The sequence below is a fragment of the Sus scrofa genome, chromosome 14, assembly GCF_000003025.6.
Source record: "Sus scrofa isolate TJ Tabasco breed Duroc chromosome 14, Sscrofa11.1, whole genome shotgun sequence".
Classification (NCBI taxonomy): Eukaryota; Metazoa; Chordata; class Mammalia; order Artiodactyla; family Suidae; genus Sus; species Sus scrofa.
In genome coordinates this window covers 133,458,730-133,480,866 of record NC_010456.5, presented here as the reverse complement: position 1 = coordinate 133,480,866, position 22,137 = coordinate 133,458,730, and the positions used below count along the sequence as shown (strand labels likewise).

The following is a 22,137-nucleotide window of genomic DNA, read 5'->3' as shown; positions in this document are numbered from 1 at the left end:
GTGGAGTTGGGGAACCTGGTACGGAGAGTTGGGGCTGATTATCGAGGGCGGGTTATCACGCACTGGTCAGCCAGGGGACTGGTGGCCGTCACTCTGCAGTAAGACCCCCACGGCGGGAAGCAGGCCTGGCTTTGCTGCGGCCTCACCCAGTGGCAGCCCATCCTCTGTGCACCTTTTTCACCTGTAGAGACGCCGGGTACCGGGATCATGTGACAGTGCTTTGTAAGCCACACGGGGCTTGAGAATGGAGGGTGTATTTGGCATTGCCACCACCCCTGGATGTCCGCCAAGGCCCGAGAGCAGATGCTCAGGAAGAAACAGAGGTGGGCCCAGAATCCTGCTTGTGCTCAAGCGGAGGAGAAGACACGGCCCAGGTGGCCCCCGGGGAACCCAAAGCTTGGCAGCCACATTGACCTTTTTAGGCCCAAACCTGGATGTTCTTTTCTGGCAGAAAATGAGCCTCATCAGTGTCACCTACAGGTACAGTCTGAGGTGACGCTGACGTTTCCTCCAAATTAGCTGGTCCTGCTTCACTGTCCCTTGTGACGAGATGTTCACGGTTTGTGAGTCATTGGATGAAAGGGCCTCCTTCCCAGCTACATGAAATGACTTTTTTCTTGTAGGAAAAAATATCTATAATCATTATTGATGGCGTTGTATCAGAGGGTGGGGGTTATTGACCAGTGCTTTGGATCTGGATGCCAGCAGATGGAGAGTAACGAGGGCTCTCTAGCTGTCGCTCTGGTATCGTGTGTGCTCGACCCTCTGGAGGCCGCAGGGCCCTGTGCTCTCATGGGCGGTGGACTGGAAGATGGTGTGTCCACTTTGGGAGCTGCTGGTGAGGAAAGATGACCATTTGTTCACAGCACCAGCTGGGGGCAATCTGGGAGCACAGGGAGCCGGGGCCAGCATGGCCTGGGGTGAGCTGGTCCAGGAGCTGTCAGCTGCTCCCAGCCGTCCCCAGCTTTGGCGTCTGCCCCCAGCCTCAGCCTCTGTCCCCAGCCTCGGCATCTGCCCCAGGGCTTTCCTCCACACATGGCTCTCTGAGAGGTCTGCTGGGTGGGCAGTACGTGGCAGGAGACGGCGCAGCTCCAGGCCTCCGACAGCCTGCACTTGGCCACGCGGCCCTGACACTGAGGCTCAGGCTTCCTTGGGCCTTTTGGGCTTGGGGATCTTAGCAACTGCTGACAGTGGCCCCTCTGGGGACTGACAGGTTAAAGCCAACAGTCCCTCTGGGGTGCTGAAAATGTCCTGGAATTAGATGGTGCTGGTGGCCGTGTAAGGTCACGCATATACTAACAGCTACTGAATTGCGGATTTTTAAAAGGGTGAATTTTACGGTGTGTGGATTATATTTCGTTTTTAAAATGGTATGAACAAAAATATGACAAAAAGAGAAACCAACCATGAGGGGTGGTCTCTCCGAACTGGTGACCTTTGGGGTAAAACCCGCAGGGTTCCCCCCACCTGGAGGGAAGGCCAATCAGATCAATAAGCCCAGCATCGCTGCAGAGGTAAACTGGTAAAATTGAATGAGCTACTTGCAATGACCAAGGAATTTTAGCTTCTCCAAGTGTCGAAGCTCAGGAAGTGAGGACTGAATTATGACAGATGTCTGAACACCCGTTCATTGTTGCTGTGGTGTGCAGACGCCCGGCGTGGTGCTCCGTGCACACACGTGTGGGTTTCCTGATTGTGCCGGGGCTGCTCCCCTGTTCGTCCTGAATGTTTCCTGCTCTATTACGTGTGTACGTGCTTTCCAGTCTCCTGTAACTTATGTAGTTCTGTAACAGAGCTGACGTAATGCCTTCAAATCACTCATCTGCACTTAAAACAATTTAAAAAAAAATTCTAAACAAAACCCCCAAACCATCAGCTCACATGGCTAGTGACCCAGAATAGTGACCCACTCTGTTCTGCTGCTGATCTGGCTCCACTCCTAAACTCTGAAGCCAGGGACCACGTCCCGTTGGGTCTGTGGGCTTTGGGTCAGGCAGGCCTGGGCTAGCTTGGGGCCTTCTGGCCACGTGACCTTGAGAAGCTCTGTAAGACAGGTGCATCTCGAAGGCTGGATGGGAGCACAGGAGGAAAATATACATGCCACATGGAGCAGAGGGCCTGGTGAGGGCAGCCCTCAGTAGCCATGAGCAGCCTTGTTGGCGGCGGACACCAAGAGGATTCTGGGGGCTGACCCTGGGCAACCTTGAGGTGAGCCTGGCTCAGGGAGGCCACCTGTTTTTGTGATAATCACCTCTGCTCTCCTGGGCTCAGAGCAGTGCCCCGGGGCTGTTGAGTGAATTCAGTTGTGATCTTGGGATGACCTTCCAGACTTACTCTTTGAGACCTTCAAGGTCACCGATGGCCACTCCTGTGGCCCCGTGGGAAGAGACATGCGCCCTTCCAGAGGCACCAGGTTGAGGGGGCTCCCCCCACATCCACTCGCGCTCCCCTTCCCAGCAGTGCTGGGGTCCCGGGCCCCCTGCCCTGCACGGCAAAGGCGCCTCACCTCCAGGAGCGCAGGCCTGCCGTCCCGGGGCCACGCCGGCAGCCTTCTAAAATAACCGCAGCACAGAAGGCCCGGAATGTCTTTGGACTTATATTTGGAATTGCCGTTGGAAACAGTCCTGGCCAAATGTAACACCCATCTGTTTGGGATGGTTTGAGAGTCAGAAAGTGAGGTGGTTCAGCAGGAGGGGGGTTGGCAGCACCAAGGCTCAGGGCTGGCTGGGGGTCAGGGTCAGCTGCCCTCACTCAGCCACGGAGCCCTCGTCCCCACTGGCCTTGACCGCTCCTGCCGCTGGGGCCGCTCACATCCTGCTCACTGCCCCCGTTGGAGAGATGTTCCCTTGTATCAAATCAGTCTCTCTTTCTGAACCTTCTGCCCAGTGGTCAGTCCTTTAGGAGTCTGGGACTTGTCCTCTCCCAGCCCTGAAGAGCCTTTTAGCCGTTGATGCTGGCGTCCTTCCTGCTGACTTTTGCTTCTCCAGATGGAACAGCGCCTTTCCCCTCACTGCCTGGCACCCAGTACTGAAAAGAGCATACCTGGGTCTCTGACCTGCCAGGGTGGAGCAGAGCGACACCCTCCCACATTCTCAATGCCATACCTTTATTAATGCATCCCGAGGTGGCAGCGGTGTCCCTGCAGCGATGATTCATTATGTCCTAGGGTCAACCAATCCCCTTATCTGTTTTCCAGGTTGACCTCCTTCCCCTGCTTCATCATTGTGCAGTTGACTTTACAGACTAAAATGTGCACATTTATGTTTCTTTGCGTTGAGTGTGCCTTGTCCAGCTCCTTGAGGTCCATTTGGATACCTGGTTCTGATCTTTTTGCTGTCCTTCTCAACGTTTCTGAATGCTTTTAATCCCTCCACACGGCGTGCACTCATCCGAGGGCATCATCTGACTCTTCTTACCCAGAGAGTTTGTGGCGAAATCAGAGCCTTGTTTGTTGAAGAGACATTCTTAGGAAGTGCCTGCCTGGTTCTGGACGAACCCTCCCTGCCTGTTAGTCCGGATCCTGCTTTGCTTTTCCTTCCTTCCTTCCTTTTTTTTTGGTGCCCCACGGCATATGGAAGTTAGGGATCAGATCCCAGCAGCAGCTGCAACCACAACTGCGGCAACGCCAGATCCTTAACCCTCTGTGCTGGGCTGGGATGGAAACTGCGTCCCAGCACTTCAGAGATGCTGCTGCCTCCGCCACACAGCAGCAGGAACTCTTGCTTTTCCTTCTTATTTCTCTGCGGAAAAGCTGGCCACATGGCCATCGTCCTGCACACTCTGGTCACTCTTCTAGGGTCTCAGGGTGAGAGAGGGGTGCTGGCAGAAATGAATCCTCAGGAATTTGAGTTCAGAACCTGCCTTAGTTTCTTAGAAGCTTTTGTAACCAATGACCACAAACTTGTGGCTTAAAACAACAAATAAATACTCTCTCACAGTTCTGGAGGCCAGAGGTGCAAATTCAAGGTGCCGGCAGGGCTGGTTGCTTCCAGAGGCTCTGAGGGAGGGTCTGTTCCACGTGTCCCTCCCAGCTTCCAGTGGCTTCTGAAACCCTGGACTGTAGACACCACTTCGGTCTCTGCCTGTCTTCACATGGCCTTCTCCCCATGTGTTCCTGGCCTCACCTCCCTCTTCTTAACTTTTATTTTCTTCTTTTTTTAAAAACATTTTTTCTTTCTTTCACTTTTTTTCTGGGGCGAGCTGCATCTGCGGCATATGGAAGTTCCCAGGCTAGGGGTCGAACTGGAGCTGCAGCTGCTGGCTTACACCACAGCCACAGCAGATCCGAGCTGCATCTGCGACCCACACCACAGCTCACAGCAACGCTAGATCCTTTAACCTACTGAGCAAGGCCAGGGATCAAACCCGAGTCCTCATGGATACTAGTCAGGTTCTTAACCCTCTGAGCCACAACAGGAACTCCATCAGTTTAATTTTTATTTTATATTACAGTACAGTTGATTTACAGTGTTGTGTTAGTTTCGGGTGTACAGCAGAAGGATTCAGGTATACATAGACATGTATCCATCCTTTTTCAGATTCTTTTTCATTGTAGGTCATTACAGAGTACTGAGTAGTGTTCCCTGCTGTGCTGTAAAGTAGGTCCTTATTGATTATCTATTTTATTTATAATGGTGTGTATATGTTAACCCCAAACTCCTAATTTATCTCTCCTACCACCCCTGCTTTCCCCTTTGGTAGCCGTAAGTTAATTTTCTATGTCTGTGAGTCTGTTTCTGTTTTGTAAATAAGTTTGTCTGTATCATTTTTATTGAATTCCACATATAAGTGATATCGTATGATGTGAGCCACTGGGGAAGCCCGTGTGATAGCATATGGTATTTGTCCTTGACTTTCTTCACGTATGAAGAAAGTATCATAATCTCTAGTTGTATTCATGTTGCTGCCACTGGTATTATTTTGTTCTTTTTCATGGCTGAGTAGTGTTCCACTGTATACATGTACCGCATCTTCTTCTTCTTCTTTTTTTTTTTTTTTTTTTTTTTTGTCTTTTTGCCTTTTCTAGGGCCGCTTTCGTGGCATATGGAGATTCCCAGGCTAGGGGTCTAATCAGAGACGTAGCTGCCAGCCTACGCCAGAGCCACAGCAACACAGGATCCGGGCCGTGTCTGTGACCTAACCCACAGCTCATGGCAACGCTGGATCCTTAACCCACTGAGCAAGGCCAGGGATCGAACCCGCAACCTCATGGTTCCTAGTCAGATTCATTAACCACTGAGCCACGACAGGAACTCCCATGTACCACATCTTCTTAGTCCATTCCTCTGTCGATGGACATTTTGGTTGCTCCTATGTCTTAGCGATTGTAAGTAGTGTTGCAGTGAATATTTGGGGTGCATGTATCTTTTTGAATTACGGTTTTCTCTGGATAGATGCCCAGGAGTAGAATTGCTGGATTATATGGTAGTTCTATTTTGTCGTGTTTTAAGAAAACTTCATACTGTTTTCCCTAGTGGTTGCACCAATTTTCATTCCCAGCAACAGTGTAGGAGGGTTCCCCCTTCTCCACCAGTCCTTGGATTTAGGGCCCACTCTGAATCCAACGTAATTACAGCTGCAAAGACTCTATTTCCAAATAAGATCCTGCTTGCAGGTACCGGGGGTTAGGACTTGGGTGTATCTTGGGGGGAATCTCCAGAGTCCAAATGGGGGAGGGTGGCCGTCGTTATGGTGAGTAAAGTCCACACTCAGGTGTTTGCTGACAAAACAGGGCGTGAAGGACTTGTCACACCCACATCCCAGCTTGTGCAAGGCCTCTAGGGAAGCCCACCACCCATCCTGTGGGTGCATCCAGGGTCCCTGGGCGACTGAAGGGCTGGGGAAGTCTCCCCTTACCCTGCCGAGGAAGTGGGCCTGGCCGGGTTCTAGAGGTCATGAACCTGATTCACAGAAGGTAGGGGTCTGGGTTCATTTCACTGCACCCCAAACAGATGAAAATCAGTATTCTCACCCGGGAGGGGCTGGGCGGGCCCGGTTGGACCACTGGACATGTCTCAGTTTGTCCCCTGGAATTACTTCTTGATCTCTAAAGAATTGCATGGCATCAGCAGATTCTTCATGAAGTCACTTTTGTGTTTAAAATGAAGCCAGCTCCAGAGGCTCTTGTTCCATTTATGAGCCAGACGTCTACAAGAAATGCCATTACCACAAATTAACTTCAGTGTGGAACGTTTGAGACGATGGTTGGGTTTTCAGGTATTTATGTGGTGGAATTCCAGTTCCAGCAACCAGCTTGGCTGGTTGTGTGCGAGTCCTCGGTCGGAGCTCTGCACTTGAACTTCCATTTACATGCAGATTTGACGGCGGTTTCAGAGGCCTGGGTCGCTCTGCATGGGCGCCTTTCTTGGGCAGCAAAGCCGAAGTGTCGACAGCTCCCATAGGAAGTGTGCGGGCCGGGAAGGACCCCGTCAGGCCCCTGGCTGCCAGGTGCCCGTGCACAAGCACAGCTCCGTGCAAACCTGATTTGGGCGTTTGTCCATCAGCCCCTCGGTCATACTCTGACCCTGCCGTGACAGACGCCGTGTTTCAGGCTTGCTAGATGTCCTGTTCTTGAAGAGGGGAAAACAGCACAGCCGATGTGGGGGGACCCCTGTAAGGGACCGAGGTCGCGTCCCCCGGGGCCTGTATCCGGCTGAATGGGGATCTGGGGGAGGATGGTGTCTGGCAGCTGGTCCCGAAGCACGTCCTTTCGGAGCATTGGCCCACCCGGCGGCGTGTCCGCGGCGCTCCCTCCAGGGTGGGTGCGGATTCCGGGCCGTCTGTGTGTGGGCAGGTGCCAACATCTCAGGACTTCTCAGAGGTGTCCTCCGTGGGGTGGGGTGGGGATGGCTGAGGGTGCCACGCGCTGCCCTGCTTGTTAGGAAATCTGCGACTCGGACTCCAGCTGGGATGAGAGGCGAGGGCGCCGGAGGAGGGGCTGCCGCCGTCCTGTGCTGCAGGCACCGCTGTCTCGGCAGGGATGAGCGTGGCCAGGACGGAAGCCTCCCAGCCGCGCAGAGCTGCCGTCCCCGAGCACGCGGGGACCTGATAGGATTGGCTGAATTTCCTCCGCTGGAAAGAGGGGAGCCAGGGTGGAGAAGTTGGGGGAACAGAAGGTATGGGGCTGAGAGAGAGAGAGAACTGTGGCATCCCGAAGCCGGGGCCCAGGCCCCATGAGCCTGCTTTCCCTGGGCAGCTGGGGCTGTGTGGGAGCAAGTGGCCTGGGGCAGAGCAGCGGGAGCCCCAGCAGGTGGATGAAGAAAAAGGTATTGGACAGAAACAAAGGGGGAATTTTCCAAAACTCAAATCAATGAAGACTTACCCTCTCTGCCAGCAGAGACAAGGGAGAGGAAGAGCTAGGAAACTCACGGCTCGGAAGAAGTTCTGTTAAAGAAATGATGACTGGGCCACCATGGAACGAGGTTTAGGTTGGGCCGAGGTGTTGGTCCCTCCTTTGCGACCTCTGTGAGGTCCATGTTTCCCCCGAATTACACCGTCGGACAAGTGCTGTGGTAATAGATGTCTCCTCTGATCCCACCCCGTAGACTGTGGTACATTATATGCAGATATACGTTTGAATAGGCATTGAAAATTTCTGGAAGAATGTATAAGAAGCTGATAACGAAGGTCACCTCTGGGATTTGTATGGATGATCTTGTTTGTACCTTACGAGGAAAGCACAATTATTTCCTGTTTGACAGATGAATTTAATGCCACACACCTCGTCCCTATAGTACTTAGAGTACAGGGGAGAGAGCGGGCCTGGGGTCAGAAGCTAAGGCCATGGGGAAGATCAGAGGCAAAAACTTTAAAAGAAAGATGTGCTTATTACTGTGTGTAACTTATTTTGCTTTACTTTTTATTTGATATAAGAAAAGAAGTATCTAATAGCAAAAAAAAAAAATGCTGTTTGTAATGTTGAAAGTCCAGTGAAATATATTTGCAGAGAATTTGTTAAAAAAAAAAGCAAGATAGATAATGACTGACACGTGTTAAAGAATGCGAGGGCGCCCTCATTCAGGACTGTGGCAGGGCCTTGCAGTGGGGAAACAAGATGAGGTTCTGCTCCAAAGACAACGAGGAAAAGTGGAAACTTACAGCCAAAGGGGGTGTGGGTCAATGGATGGAAAGTCACTACGAGGAAACAGCAGAGGCGGGGGATTCTGTATAAACCAACCAAGCACGATTCCTGCTTTAATTGGGCAAAAAAAAAGTCAAGGTCGAGGAGTTCCCTTGTGGCTCAGTGGTTAATGAACCCTACTAGGATCCATGAGGATGTGGGTTCGGTCCCTGGCCTCTCTCAGTGGGTTAAGGATCCGGTGTTGCTGTGGCTGTGGTGTAGGCTGGCGGCTGTAGCTCTGACTCAACCCCTAGCCTGGGAACTTCCATGTACCAGGGGTGAGGCCCTAAAAAGCAAAAAAAAAAAGGTGAAGGAGTATCCTCTGTGGTGCAGTGGGATCTGAGGCAGCATCTCTGCCATGCTAGGTACAGGTTCAATCCCAGGCCCAACAGAGTGGGTTCAACGATCCAGAGTTGCCATTGCAGTGTAGGTTACAACTGCAGCTCGGATCTGACCCCTGACCTGGGACCTCCATATGCTGAGGGGTGATCAAAAAATTTTTAAAAATAAGTAAAATAAAATAAAAGTCAAGGTCAGGTTGGGAAGAAGGTTCGAAGGAACCTGAGTTCAGTTTGGTCAAAGAGAAGCACTGTCAGCTGCTGTGTGCAAACACTGTTACACATGCGTGCCGGGGTCTGTGTGAGCAGATCCGTGTGTGTGTGTGTGTGTGTGTGTGTGTGTGTGGACACACATGCAGGCCCACAGGTGTCTGCATGCACACGTGGGGGTGATTTTACATTGTGTTAAGAAATAGGCCCCTACCAACCAGAAAGATGCCTTTCAGCGTCGTGGTAGAACTGTCTGCGGAAAGGGCTCGGCGTGCCACGCCGAGCTGTGATACGGAGAGCGACAGATGTTCCCCCCAGCGGAGAAGCATCCAGTTTTCATGGTCTCTCTCTGCCGTGGCACGATCTTTGCAAGCCAGTGTTATTTCCAAGTTCACTGTTCCTGTGAAACCAGCCGCTGCCGGAGGTGGCTGGAAAGAACCAGAAAAAGAAAATCCTACCAGTGGTGGCTTGTCTGGGGCCAGTGTAGACGTGTCTGAGTTCAGGAGAGCTTGGGCAGCCCCGTGAAGGGTGGGGAGGTGTCTTGGGGTGTTAGAAGTGGCGCGTTTGTCGGGGAACACGCGGAAAGGCGGTGTTTTAATGAACCGAACTAGATAAGGTAATTGCTTGTTGATTCCCATTGTCACTCGATGCGAGGTTTCACATTCCCGGTGGTAAAAATATCCATTTGTTTTATTCGCAGGTTGTACTCAGACTATCTCTACTTTGCAAGTTCAAATAAATCGGCAGATGACTTCCATGAAAAAGTGACAGAGGCGCTGCAGCTGTTTGAAAATTGCATGCTGGATTATTCATTGCGCGCCTGCGTCTACAACAACACCCTCAACAATGCGATGCCTGTGCGTAGCCCCCCCCCGCCCCCCAGCGCCTGCTCTGTGGTTGTTGGGCGAGGGGATCCTTGTGGACCAGGATGTTAGCATCTACGCAGAGGAGCGTTTTAGTGTGCAGATGCCTTTCCCCGGACCTTGGGGTGGCGAATGCAAAACAAATAGGCGTGGTTTAAAAACTGGAAGCTGCTGGGCGCTTTCAGCGGGCAGCCTGCTTTCTTCCCAGTTACAATGCTCTCTCCTCCCCCTACGGAAGAATGAGGGCGCAGTTAGGGAGATGACTATTTAGTGCGGCTCTGAAAACACACCCTGTAATTAGGATCCGCAGATGTGAGGACCCAGCTCTCTGATCATCTTAAGAGCGTTCTCTCTAATAGTGGATTGTTTTTGCTGGTGTAAAACATTACCCACTAGCGACTTTCAGGGTTTCTTGCACAAGGTCACGGTGGAAAAATATTTTCTGTTGCTCCCTCTTCGCTTTGCTCTTGTTTACCTTCAGGAACATAGCTGCACATTTCTTGTCCTTGTTTTTTTTCCCCTCTTTTTTTTAGGGCCACACCCGCGGCACAAGGACGTTCCCAGGGATGGGGTCCAGTCAGAGCTGCAGCCCCCAAGCCTACACCACAGCCACATCCACGCCAGATCTGAGCCTCTTCTGTGACCTACACCACAGCTCATGGCATCGCCAGATCCTTAACCCACTGAGCGAGGCCAGAGATTGAACCTGCGTCCTCATGGACACTAGTCATGTTTGTTACCACTGAGCCACAACGGGAACTCCCTTGTCCTTTTTTTATGCAAAAGAAGCTGTTAATGGCAAATTCCCCACGGGTTGGCATAGGGACAGGCCCTCTCTGCTGAGCGTGCCCTGTGATTAGATCTGGTTGAGGCGAGGCTAGGGACCGTCCAGGTGGGTGGGGTTCCAGGTCCAGACGGTTCATTCTGGATCCGGTTCATTCTGCACCCGTTGTTATTGTTGCCGGAATTCGGCCTCCATCTGCAGGTGCCGAATTGAAATGCAGAGACAGAGTTTGGGGTGAAGGAGAAAAAGATCGCTTTATTGCTTTGCCAGGCAAAGGAAGGTCACGGCGGGCTAATGCCCTAAAGACTGTGTCCCCCATTGGGAAGGACTGCGGGAAGTTTGAGAGTTAAAAGGAGAAAAACAGGTTTCTGGACAAGAGTCCGGGTTGGAGGTGAACACATTCTCCCTTCTTTGGGGGAATCTTAGTCGTCCAGGCTGGGGTCGGGGTATCTCCGTCTGATCCGATGCTGGTGTTCCGGGCGACTGCCTGGAGTAACAGAACTGGAGAAAGGGCATATGGATCAGAGGTTAGAACAAACGAGGAAGTTCCCGAAAAGCCTCACGTGCTGATCGTCTTTAACCCACAGGCCGCTGTGCTCAGGGTACCTAATCTCTAGCTTTTAGGTGACTGTGTTTAGGGTGCAGAGAAGCCAGGGAGAAGGACCTTGCCTGCTCCTCCCTGGTCTCTGCGTCCCCTCCCTTCCTGGATCAGCACCTGTCAGAACCCGTCCCTAGGGACTCAGGGAGGGTTATGGCCGCTGAATGAGGCTCATTTCCTAAGAATAAGAAACGGGGGACCCAGGAGGTCTGTGTCCACAGGGCCATGTCCACTTTCATTCCCTGGGTGGTCTTACCTGGCAGGGCGCCCGGAGGCAGCAGGCAGGATGTCATGCTGTCCTGCGGGAGTTCATGTTTGGCCGGACGATGCAGACAGAGCCCCAGATCGGCCCAGCCTGGCTGGCGTGGAGGGTGGAAGGAGTGGTGTTTGGAGCCAGGCAGTGGTGGTAGTTCAGTTCCCAGGGGGCAGGTAGTTACTCGCTGGGTGACTCTGGGCAGTTGGCTTTGCTTCTCAGAGACGCAGTTGCTTCATCATAAAAGTGGGTAATAACGCCGCTTTCCCAGGCTGTGCTAAGGATTAGAGTGGGGGTGTATTCATGTGGCGGGGAGGAGAAATAATTCTTTCCTCTGCCCATCTTAGGACAGACGCAATGTCCTTAAGGACACAGGTTTGATCCCTGGCCTCACTCAGTGCCATGACTGTGGCGTAGGCCGACAGCTGCGCCTCCAATTCAACCCCTAGACCATTTGGGAATTTCCATATGCTGCAGGTGCGGCCCTGAAAAAAAAAAGAAAAAAGCAAACATCAGTTTGTTGTCATGTGCTTATTAGCACACAAGCACAGGAACGTGCAGTTGGGAGGAGCTCAGGGGTGGTTGAAACTCGGGCTCATATGGTGTCTTAACGCGAGTGTGTAGGAAAGTGACAAGACGGAGGAAAAGGACTTGAGAGTTTCTCTGGTGGCCCATGTGGTGAGGCAAGTACCTGTGGGAACCCGTGGGCAGCGGGGGCTAGTTTTCAAACTGACAGCACTCACGGCCTGAACCCGGCCGGAACGCAGGCTGGGACGTGAACCCACGTGCCCGGGACTCGAACCCGGCCTAAACCCAGATTGGGACAAGACCCCACGGTTTTAAATTAGAATCATTCACCCTGTGTCTGGACTCATCGAGGTTCAGGTTCTTTATGCCTCTGTGCAAAAGGAATTCAGCGAGAGACAAAGTGATAGGCAAGAAATAGGTTTATTAAGATAGGACACTTGTGAGAGATGCACGCGGGCAGGCACAGAAGCTCTGCCCCGAGGACCCAGTGGGCTACAGTTTATCCTCCAAGGGGAGTGGGGGTCGCAAAAGCCCCCCTCTTCCTTTCTGGGAGGAGTAGCTCCTCCTGGGTATCCGCTAAGGCGTGTATTCAAATCAGCAGAAGGGCGGTGCTCGAACTCCTGCCCTCCGTCGGAATCTGGATGAAGGGCTCATCCCATCGCCCACCAACCACCTGAGGCAGTTCTCACGCCTCCACTGGTCAAGCAAGGCTGCCTCGTGCTGATGGCTTTTTTGAGCAATGTACTCACTTACAGTGATCTCCCAAAGTCCCCTAAGTTTCCCTCTTTATCTATGGTCCCTTAATTGGGACTTCTGCAACTGTCTGTGCCTACTCCATCCGTGTCAGTTTTAGCAACTTTTGGGACAGCCAATGCTCTGGTGCCGTCTCCAGGCCCGTCACGGTCTGGAGTGATGTCCAGTTCTGTCCTTCCTGGTAGAGAGGGGACAAGGGGCACCTCTAAGTTCTTCCAGGGCGTCATCTTGTTCAGTCCTCTCCATTCCCGAGAAATCTGCGCCCACTTTGCAGATGTCACGGAGGCTCGCAGAGGTTAACACTTCCACCCAGAGCCGCGTGGCTCATGACAGGAGGTCAGGGTTCAGTCCCAGGTCCCATGGCCTCTGATGAAACTCACGGCGCTTCCGCCTTCCCTATCTGGCTCCTAAAAACAAAGATTTGAATGGGCAAGAGGCATGCGCTTTTTAATTCAGTTTCGTGTTTTGCTGAGGATGGCTAGGCAGTAGCTTAGCAGGCGCCTCTGGTCAGAGCGAGGTCCTAGGGCAGGGTCCACACACAGGATGAAGGGGCTGTTACATCCTGCAGACTGTGACCCTTCAGTCTCTGGAGAGCTCCTGCCAGGCAGGTGGGGGCAGTTGGAGACCCTCCTTGGGGGCGGGGAGGTGGGGGGGCGGTCACTGTGACATGAGAAAAGCAAAGTTCCCTCCAGTTGTGAATCCCAGCCCAACTGCAGCGCAGGGAGGACAGTCTTTTTGAGACATCCGAGGATCCTGGCCCTGCCCTGCCCAAGACACTCACTGTCCCTGAGCACACGAGCGAGGCGGCCCCGCCTTCCTCTCCATCCCTGCCCCCTCCTGCTAGGTCCTCAGACTGATGCCTCACAGCATCAGTTTGCAAAGTGTGGTCCCTGGACCACTAGCACAGCATCCCTGGGAACTTGTCAGAACCGCACACTCCCAGGTGGAGCCCCAGACCCAAGAGTCAGGACCTTTGCAGGTGGGCCCACCAGCCTGTTGAGCACAGCCCTCTAGGTGGGTGTGCTGTGACGCAGGTTGGAGAGGCCTTGTCCCAGAGCCTGTCACGCTCCTCCTTCCTGGTTGTCGAAGGTCCCCTTGTCTGTGGGGTCTTTTATCTGATCTCTGTTTTCTCTCTCGCTGCCCTCTTGGTTTTCCCTCAGCGTATGTCACCGCTGGCGATCATAGGTGATGGTTTCTTCAGCAGTTTAGCTCTGTCTCCACGAGATTACAAGCTCCGCGTGGCCAGGGGCCACGTCTGTTACTTAGCAACGCGTCACTGTTGCTTAGTGGGGTACCTGGCCTGCAGGATGCGCTAGATTATTTGCAGAATGAACGAACGAATGAACGAGGTGTGTGTGAAACTAGTGGAGAGGCTGGGTGGAGAGTCCCCCTAATCCATAGCGGGGCGCAGAGAGGTTCGGTGCCTGTCAAGGGATGCCTGCAGTGGCCCCTCGGCTGTTTGGGGTGGGGGCGGACAGGCCCCAAGTGCAAGGATGTTCCCCACTGATCCTGGTCAGGCCCCCGCCCCTCCCTGGGCCACTGTTTCTCCGTCAGGGGTCCCCTGGAGCAGATAACCTCGAAGGCGTCTCTCGGCTCCGATGTTTAAAATTGTAAATATCTTGGTCACTTCCCCTAAAAGCTTTCCTGTGTTTATTCCATTTTGATTCTCTGGCCGATACTGGGGACCGATGAGGGAAAAGGATTCTGGGCGGACCTGTCTTAGGCGGTGGAAGTGATGCTCCTTGCCCCAGGAACTGTCACTTGAGGTGACTGGCACTTTCCTTGACTGGTTAGGGGTCTCGGGTGGGAGGTGGGGGGCGGACTGAGCCGGAGAGGGAGTGTTCGGGGGCAGGGGAGCGTGCCCCCCCACCCCAGAGCCCCCTCAGACTTGCCCCCTGCCCCGGCCAGCCCTTCCCTGTCAGACCAGCCCTCCTGTGAAGGAGGCTCTCCGTGGGAGGAGTGGGCCAGCAGCGGAAGGGGCTCCGCAAGGACACAGACACACTCTCAGGGAAGTATGGTCACCCGTGGCCAGGTGCAGGGATGGAACACCCTCGTCCCTCCATACACATCCAGCTCCTTTCCTTCTAGAATGTTCTCAGTAGCAAAGGTGGGGTCTCTGGAGGAGATGCACCTCCTCGGGTTGGGCCTCCAGGGGAGGGGGCTGGCTCCCGAGCCCGACGGAGAACTGGAAAGCTCCGTGAGGCCCGTGACTTAAGACATTCTCGCAGCGGTTTGTCTATGTTGGAGGCGACACGTGTATTTATTTCCAAGGCTGGCATGTACTCATTTTCTCTTCGCTGTGGCCCAGCTTGAGGTCTCTTTATGCTCTGGCGTCTAAGGTAGCAGCAGCCTGGGGGCTGGAGGCAGCTAATGAATTTGGGAGCCCGCTTCTCCCCCACTAATTGTTTCTCTTCCTCCGCAGCCTCCCATGCCATTAGAAAAACAGTGAAATGGGAAAAGAATAGCGAGAGATGAAACTGGCTAGTGTCTGTACATATTTTGTCAAGCATGGCACCCTCTCATTGTTGCCACTGCGTTCAGCAGTTTCTACCCGAGAAACGCTCACGTGCCAGGGCTTGCGGCCTCGCTGGGCTGGGATGATGGAAGAGCTTGGTCCCTGCCCCGCGGAGTTCAAGGTCAAGGCGGGAAGGAGAAGGAACAGGATGTGTAGTGTCTGCTTCAGGAAGTGAGACTGGGCGCTGGGAGGCGCTCCACGTGGGAGGGGTGGGTCCAGTCCGACCAGGGACTCCTCGCACTGGGAGCCAGTGAGGCCCCGAGTGTGGGCCGGCCGTGGCCAGGCTGTTAGTTTGGGAAGCTCACACGTGGAGACTAGAGACAGGGGCTCCAGAGGGGACGCTGGGACAGTGCCAGGCAGGCCCTGATGTGGCCTGAACAGAGAGGCGAGGGTGAAGGCAGGGATGCGAAGCTTCGGGGAAGAGCACAGGGAGGCGGGGCCGTAGGCAGATGTGGAGCGGGGCCCTGAGGACTCGGGGACCTCAGAGCAGAGGGGAAGGAAGGGCCCCTTCTTTTTTGGAGCTTTGCCAACAGTTTGGAGCCAACAAAGTTAGAGGAATCAGTCCCCAAGACCGCGGTCCCTCCTAACACCATTCGCAAGTTGGGGGTATGTCCCCCAAAGCCCTCTGGGGTGCACTTGTTCCCTGGAGGGGGTCACAGAACACAGTGCTGGCTGTTACACTCACAACAGGGAAAGAATACGGATTAAAATCGGCCAAGGGAAGGAGCCTGTGGACGGCACGTGCAGGATGTTGCCAGCCAGGGAAGCCCACCCAAGCCTTTGGTGTCTGCAGTGTTCCTTGGGGACCACCCACCTGCCTGACCCCTCCTGCCCCGTGCCTCCTGGAGGTCAGGCGGAGGCTTTGTGGCCCCGAGTCCCCATCATAACTCACGCTGTTAGAGCATCCCAGGGGCCGGACCCTCCCAGGCAAGCAAGACACTCTTATCAGACAGGACATCCCAGGGGGCCTCCAGGTCACCTTGCAGGAGCTGAGGGTGAGGGTAAGGTTAGTGCTTCAGCACACGGGCTCGCTGAGACGGCACAGGAGGAGGAGGACCCCCACATGCAGGTGGAGGGACGGCTTCATACAGCTGCTCATACGGGGATGTGTGCACGCGCTCAAGGCCACGGATGTCCCTGTGGAGACACGAATTTTGTGGTTCTCTCACATGGCTCGTTGGGGGGCATCGGCAGCTGTTCTCAGGGCGGTGGTGTGCTGGGCGCAGGAGCAGAGGCAGCCAGGATTCTGTGCCAAGAACATGGGCACCATTGGTGGGTGTAACCTTGGCCTCCACTTCTACCCGAGTCCCCGCTATGAAGTGCGGGGCCGCCTAAGGGTTGTCCTGGGGACTCGGTGGCCCTGAGTCTGGGAATCCTCGTGTGAGAAGCACAAGCCCTTATAGGGAAGTGAGAATGGGCGGCATTTAAAATCCACCTTCTGAAGGGGACTGTTTGCTCGGACTTTCTGCTTGTTGGCTTACAAGACGTGTGCAGCATGTTTGGAAAAGTGCCTGTGGTGCTGGCGGAGCCACTCCCGGGCTAACGCCTGCCTTCTTTTTTGGTCCCAGGTGAGGCTGCAGGTCGGGCTGTACGCTGTGTATCTCCTGGACTGGCTCACCGTCTTCGATAAAGAACAGTTCCTCATTCTGCGCCTGGAAGACCACGCCTCCAACGTCAAGTTCACCATGCACAGGGTCTTCCAGTTCCTCAGCCTCGGTACGGATGTCACGCCAGGCACCGGCTCTCTGAGCCCCGAGCAGACTCCCCGAGCCGAGCCGGGGCTGTGGCGGGGCTGAGCCGCTCAGTACCTGTTTGAAAAGCACCGCCTTGTCCCCTGGGGGGCGTGCCTTGTGTACCGTGTGGGGAGGGGTGTCTGCCCTCTCCTCTTGTTTGCGAGCTGCTGGTCTGGTGGAGGGAGAGGAGAAGCCGAGGCTCAAGTAACCGAGTAGCTGAGAATGGTGTCGGGGGAGGTTCGCCCAGTTGCTGAAGGAGTCGCGGAAGGAACAGTGTGAGCTGCTTCCTGAGGGTGGACAGGCTGTCTGGGCAGCTGGACCGGCTGGCAGAGGCCACAGGGCCTGAAGGAGGGAAGGGACAGCTCAATGCATGGCTCAGCTTTGCTGGGGACCAGTGGAGGCAGCGCCGTGTGGCTGGGTTTGGGCTGCTGGTCATGGCTTCTGGGAGGGGGGAGCCTGCCCCAGCCAGAGGATGCCACCCCCCACCCGAGTGGCACTTCATGGCAACAGGCCGGGTTGCCAGCCATGGTGTGAAGTGGCACCCCTGGACGGTGCTCGCACCCAGACCCTGGCAGTGGGGAGGAAGTGGAGGGCACGGCCCTCCCAGGTGCTTACCTGTCAGTGGGCTCACCCAGAATTCTGCTGGTTGACTATTTCCTGCAGTCTGCTTGCCCCCCAGCAGGCATTAGGACCCTTTGGTCACTTGATTCTTTCTCCTCTTCTGAGAGCTGGTCATGTGAGGGTGTGTGACCGCTTTGTCCTTTGAAGGCCAAAAACCATTTTCCTTTGGTGTGGCCGCCTGTGGGAGCTCGCCTTTAGTCCTGCAGATGGACAGTGAGGCCAGATCTGTTCCTTCCATGTCACGTAACCCAAGGACACTGGGAGGTCGCTTTTCTGTGTGTGACACGGCTCAGGACTGATGCCAAGAGCCCAGGCACACAGGCCGGAGCCTGTGGGTCAAAGGCTTGTGGTCCTGAAGTGGGGCGGGCCAGGCGGTGGGGGGGCACCTGCAGATGCCCCTGCTGCGGGGGAGGTTCAGCCAGGGAGGGTCTTGGCACGATGTCCCCCCCTTCACAGCACAACACCCGGGGTGAAATATGGCCCTGCCGCGGGGCCCTGGCACCAGCCGCCTGGTGTAGAGATGGTGGTGGCAGAACTCCAGCGGGCTGGTTAGCAGGAAAATCTATGCACGGCTGGGCCTGACAGGTCGCACGGTTACCCAGAGACAGGCTGGCTCCCCTTTAGGAGCAGCTGGCGAGGAAACAGGAGGTGAGGCTCAGGTGAGGCTGCACCCCAAGCGCCAGCTCTGCTTCCTGGCTGGATGGAGCACCCGGGCCACGGATTCTCGGCTGTTTCGCTGGAACCTCTGCCTTCCCCGCGGCAACGCCGACACGGATCCAGCCAAAGAATTTTAATCTCCCGACACATTCTTTCGGAAACTCCTGTCTCAACAGGAAGCTCAGCTGGGAGTTTCTCAAGTGTCTTTTGCCTCCGGCCTCACAGCGTCTTTCCTTTGTGTTCCAGGGCCCTTAACTGAGAAGCAAGAGGCCTTGCTGACCAAGAGCCCAGCGTCCAACGCGCGGCGTCCTGAGGACCGGAACCTGGGGCCCATGTGGCCGGTCACCCAGAGGATCCTGCAGGACTTCTACGGGCCTTTCAACGCCCGGCTGGCGCAGGTGCTCGCTGACGAGGCCTTCTTGTGGAAGAAGACCTGAGGGCCCAGTGCCTGCTGCCAGCGCGGGGCCAGCCTTTCCACTGTTCCCATGGGTATAAAGTCACTCTTGGTGAGAGGAACCCTTTTGCTCTGAGCCAACCTCTCTGCTCTGGAGAAAACCTCTCCGCAGGCACCTGCTGGGGGAAACCGGTTCAGAATTTCCTTCGTGATATTAAAGAGCCCAGCAGTGGTCCCTTCACCAGACTCCAATGGAGGCTTCTGGAAATGCCACGTGGGAAGGGCCTCCTTCTGCTCCGAGTGGCTGGGCTCCGGACGAGGCCGGCAGGCGCTGGCCCGGGGGCCGCGGGAAGCGCAGATTCTGGGCCTGGACAGTCCTGGGGTCCCTGGAGGTCCCCCTGGGGGCTGCCAGAACCTCTTCATACGTGGTTTGGAAACCCACGGTTTAATCACTAACCTCCTCTGGGTGCAAAATAGAGGCTCTTTTCCTGTTTCTCCCTTTGCCCCTGACGTCAGCTCTTCTGTCTCTTCAGAGATAAACCGGATTAACTCGACTCTACATGAGAAAGAAACACAAGCCAGTTTTGGTAGCACAGCTCTGCCGCGGGGACCTCCTCCTCCTCTGTCCTGGTGGACCTAACTCCTGTTTAGCAGAAAATGAACACGTTTAAAACCGCTTGGTGCGTTTCACTAGCTGGAGCTCTCTTTTCTGCCCCTTTAGATGTTTTCTCAAAAGAGTTGTTCCAGTTTCTCTTTGGATAGAAATGCCGTTTAAAATCAGAAGGGAAGGAGTTCTCTCGTAGCTCAGCGGGTTGAGGATCTGGCGTAGTCACTGCAGTGGCTCGGGCCTCTACTGTGGCGCGGGTTTTGATCCATGACTAGGCAACTTCCACATGCCTCGGGTGAGGCAAAAAAAAAAAATCAGAAGGGACGTTTTTGCTCTTAATGCCAGGCTGAGCATCCTGGGGGTGGAGGGACCGTCTCGGCACTCGGGCCCTTGCCGTGCACCCAAGGTCCTCGGGCCACTCTGGGCTTTGGAGGTTTTAGCTCTGGATGCAGCAGGCCCTTCCTCCGAATGAGCCTCTTACCCGTGTTCTCCACCACGTGTGGCCAGAAGTCTTTCTCAGTTCACGAACCTCCAGAGAGTCTCCTTTCCCGGCCAGAAACGCAGCGCCTGAGCTCTGTTTGGGCCGGACATGGTGTGTGGGGATTCGCAGCAAGAATGCCAGGAGCTGTGTCCTCACCAGAACTTTCTGGGCCACGTGGCAGCTTGGTTTACCGATGGATGGGCCGCAGGTCTAGCTGGTTCTCAGAGGTGGCAGGAAAGATCGAACCCAGTCGTGTGCGCAGCGCCGGGCTGGACCCCAACCAGGCCCTGCCCGTGACCGTTGAGGGACGCTTCCCGCGAATCCGAGCCCTCAAATCAGGGTCCCGGACACACGGCCGTGGGAAAGGGCAATCGGCCCTGCGGCCAGCCGCCCCTCCGGGCGTGAGGATTGGCTCGGCTGCCCAGGCCTGGCGCCGGCGGAGGTGGGACGCCGAGCTCCTCTGCAGGTGTGCGGAGGCCTTCACGGGCTCGGCCGGGCTGCTTCTGCTGCCGAGAGAGCCGTGGTCCTGACCTGCTTTCAGGGACAGCCCGCCCTTCCCCTCCCCGTGGCACTGGGAGCAGCAGGCCGACCCGGGCGGAGCCAAGGTGCCTCCGGGCGACGTCACCTGCGAGTGGGTGTGTTTGCAGTCCAGGTGTGCGCATGCGTGCGCGGATGGGTGGGCGTGTTCCCGAGGGGGCGTCCTTCCGTTCCGCCGCGGGGCCTCGGCTCTGGACACAGTCCCCTCGCGTGGGTTGACGCCGCTGCCGCTCAGCTGTCCCCTTCAGCCCATCGGCCCTGCCTGTCGTTCCCGCAAGGACTTTTCTTCCTCCTGTGCATGTGAACAACATGTAGCACAATTCTGCTTCTTACAGAAGTATCACTGAAAGTCTGATTTCCAATATTATTTGGTTTATTGTACTGATCTTTTTATAGACACAGGCCCATCCCTCCGTGCCGATCAGCACGTGCAGCCCCTTCTCTCCCGGGCCCTTTCTTCAAAGGGCTGTCTGTCTGTCTGGCACCTTGAATTTCCTCTGACCGCCCCCCCCCCCGCCCCCGTCTCTCCCCCCGCTGCCATTCAAGGCCCTCTCTAGTTGACAGCACAGCTGTCCTTTCAAGCGAGGCGTTGAGCTTGTTGTCCCCAAACCAAAGTGAGACGGAGCGTTTCCATGACCCGGGTGTGGCAGTCACGTTGTGTCCCCAAAGCTGTGTATCCGATTGTATTAAACTGTATTCCCTTAGTGGTGTAAGGTATGTCCATGCCGTGCTCATTAATATTCAGTTATGCTAATTAATATGTAGCATAATCAACTGTGGACCCCTGTGACTGGGACCCCTCCTTATAAGCCGTCAGAGCCCTTGTGGGAGGTTCCCCGCTGGTCCACTGCGCGTGAATGAGCCGCAGGAGAGTTCCGTGTCACCTGCACGGGCTGGGTGCCCTGTAGGGAGGGACCTGCCACCTCTGGTGACGGTGACAGAGGCGATTGGGGAGGGGACTCCTGCCTGGGGCCTGCTGGGCTGGGCGTCAGGGCGGCGTGGCCCTGCTCTGTCCACACATGGGCCCGGTGTCCTCATCAGACATTTAGATTGGAAGACTGGTGACCGCAGGTGCTGCCTCTCCTGATGCGCTGCTTCTCCTTGCCGGGCCTGTGTGGCCCTTGGGGGCTGTGAGTTTGAGACTCCTGCTGTCACTGGTGCGTGTCACTGTCACTGGACATTCTAGGCCCCCAAGTGCTGCCAGGACAAGCCTAAGGGAGATGAGCTTGGGGCTCTAGGAGTCTGGGCCATCCTGGGGACGCGTGGAGCCCGGATTCTGGCGAGACCCACTCTGGGCGAGCCTCTGCCCAGAACCGCTCCCCACAGTGGCTGGCCAGCCCAGGCCTGGAAACGAGGAGGCCCTGTCTGTTGAAGGCAAAACCAAGAACAGCTTTGCTCAGCAGAGAAAGTTCTGTGCCTGTGAGGAGAGGGGTGGGTGGGGGGACCGCTGAGCAGGTCTGGAGGGCTGATCCCCCACCCCGTCCCCTGGGGGCCCTTCCAGAACCCTCTGTGCTGCGCGGCCTCCCCGCTCGGGACCCAGCTCTCGGCCGACATCCTCGTGAGGTTCACGTGCGTCTCAGTATAAGCGCCCCCTGGGAAGACCGCTCCCCAGACGACTCTGTGGGAATTGAAGCCAAGGCCGTGCTTCCAGGGGGGGAGTTTGGAGCCTGGTCCAGCAGCGAGAAGGATTGTGTGTGGGCAGGTACTTCCCGTTGCTCCAGAGTTCTCACCCTGTGCGCAGAGCCGCTGGAGACTGGTAGGAAGACGCGGCTTTCCTGGCTCCTCCACTGAAGGGGCCTGCGGGGCAGCCCGGGAGCAGGGCCTGCGGGGCAGGGCACCTGGGGACCGCACCCCTACCCATGGCCGCTATTTACCCCACACGGCGTGGCTTGAACCAACACAGGTGTGTGATCTCAAGGCTCTCAGGGTCAGAAACCCAACTCGGTCTCGCGGGGCTACGGCCAAGGTGTTGGCAGGACCGGATCCTTTTGGAGGCTCCAGGGAACACCCGCTTCCTCGCTCTTCCAGATGCTGGAGGCCACCTGTCTTCTTTGGCCTGTGGCCCTTTCCTCCACCTCCAAACTCCCTCTGCCTCCCGGTCACAGCAGCTTTGCCTCTCCCCGTCTGCCCTTGTAAGGCCCCCGAG

At 55.6% G+C, this 22,137-nt stretch overlaps 1 protein-coding gene across 18 annotated transcripts in view; it reads left to right on the top strand.

Moving 5' to 3' along the window:
* CHST15 (carbohydrate sulfotransferase 15) overlaps nucleotides 1-20,708 on the top strand; it is an 84,613-nt gene extending 63,905 nt beyond the window's left edge. For all 18 annotated transcript variants that reach the window (XM_005671541.3, XM_005671536.3, XM_005671535.3 and 15 more), the window contains 3 exons: nucleotides 9,368-9,524; nucleotides 16,530-16,677; nucleotides 18,219-20,708. In XM_005671541.3, the coding sequence (XP_005671598.1) occupies nucleotides 9,368-9,524; nucleotides 16,530-16,677; nucleotides 18,219-18,409 (496 nt within the window). In that variant the 3' untranslated portion in view covers nucleotides 18,410-20,708. The remainder of the gene's footprint in view (nucleotides 1-9,367; nucleotides 9,525-16,529; nucleotides 16,678-18,218) is intronic.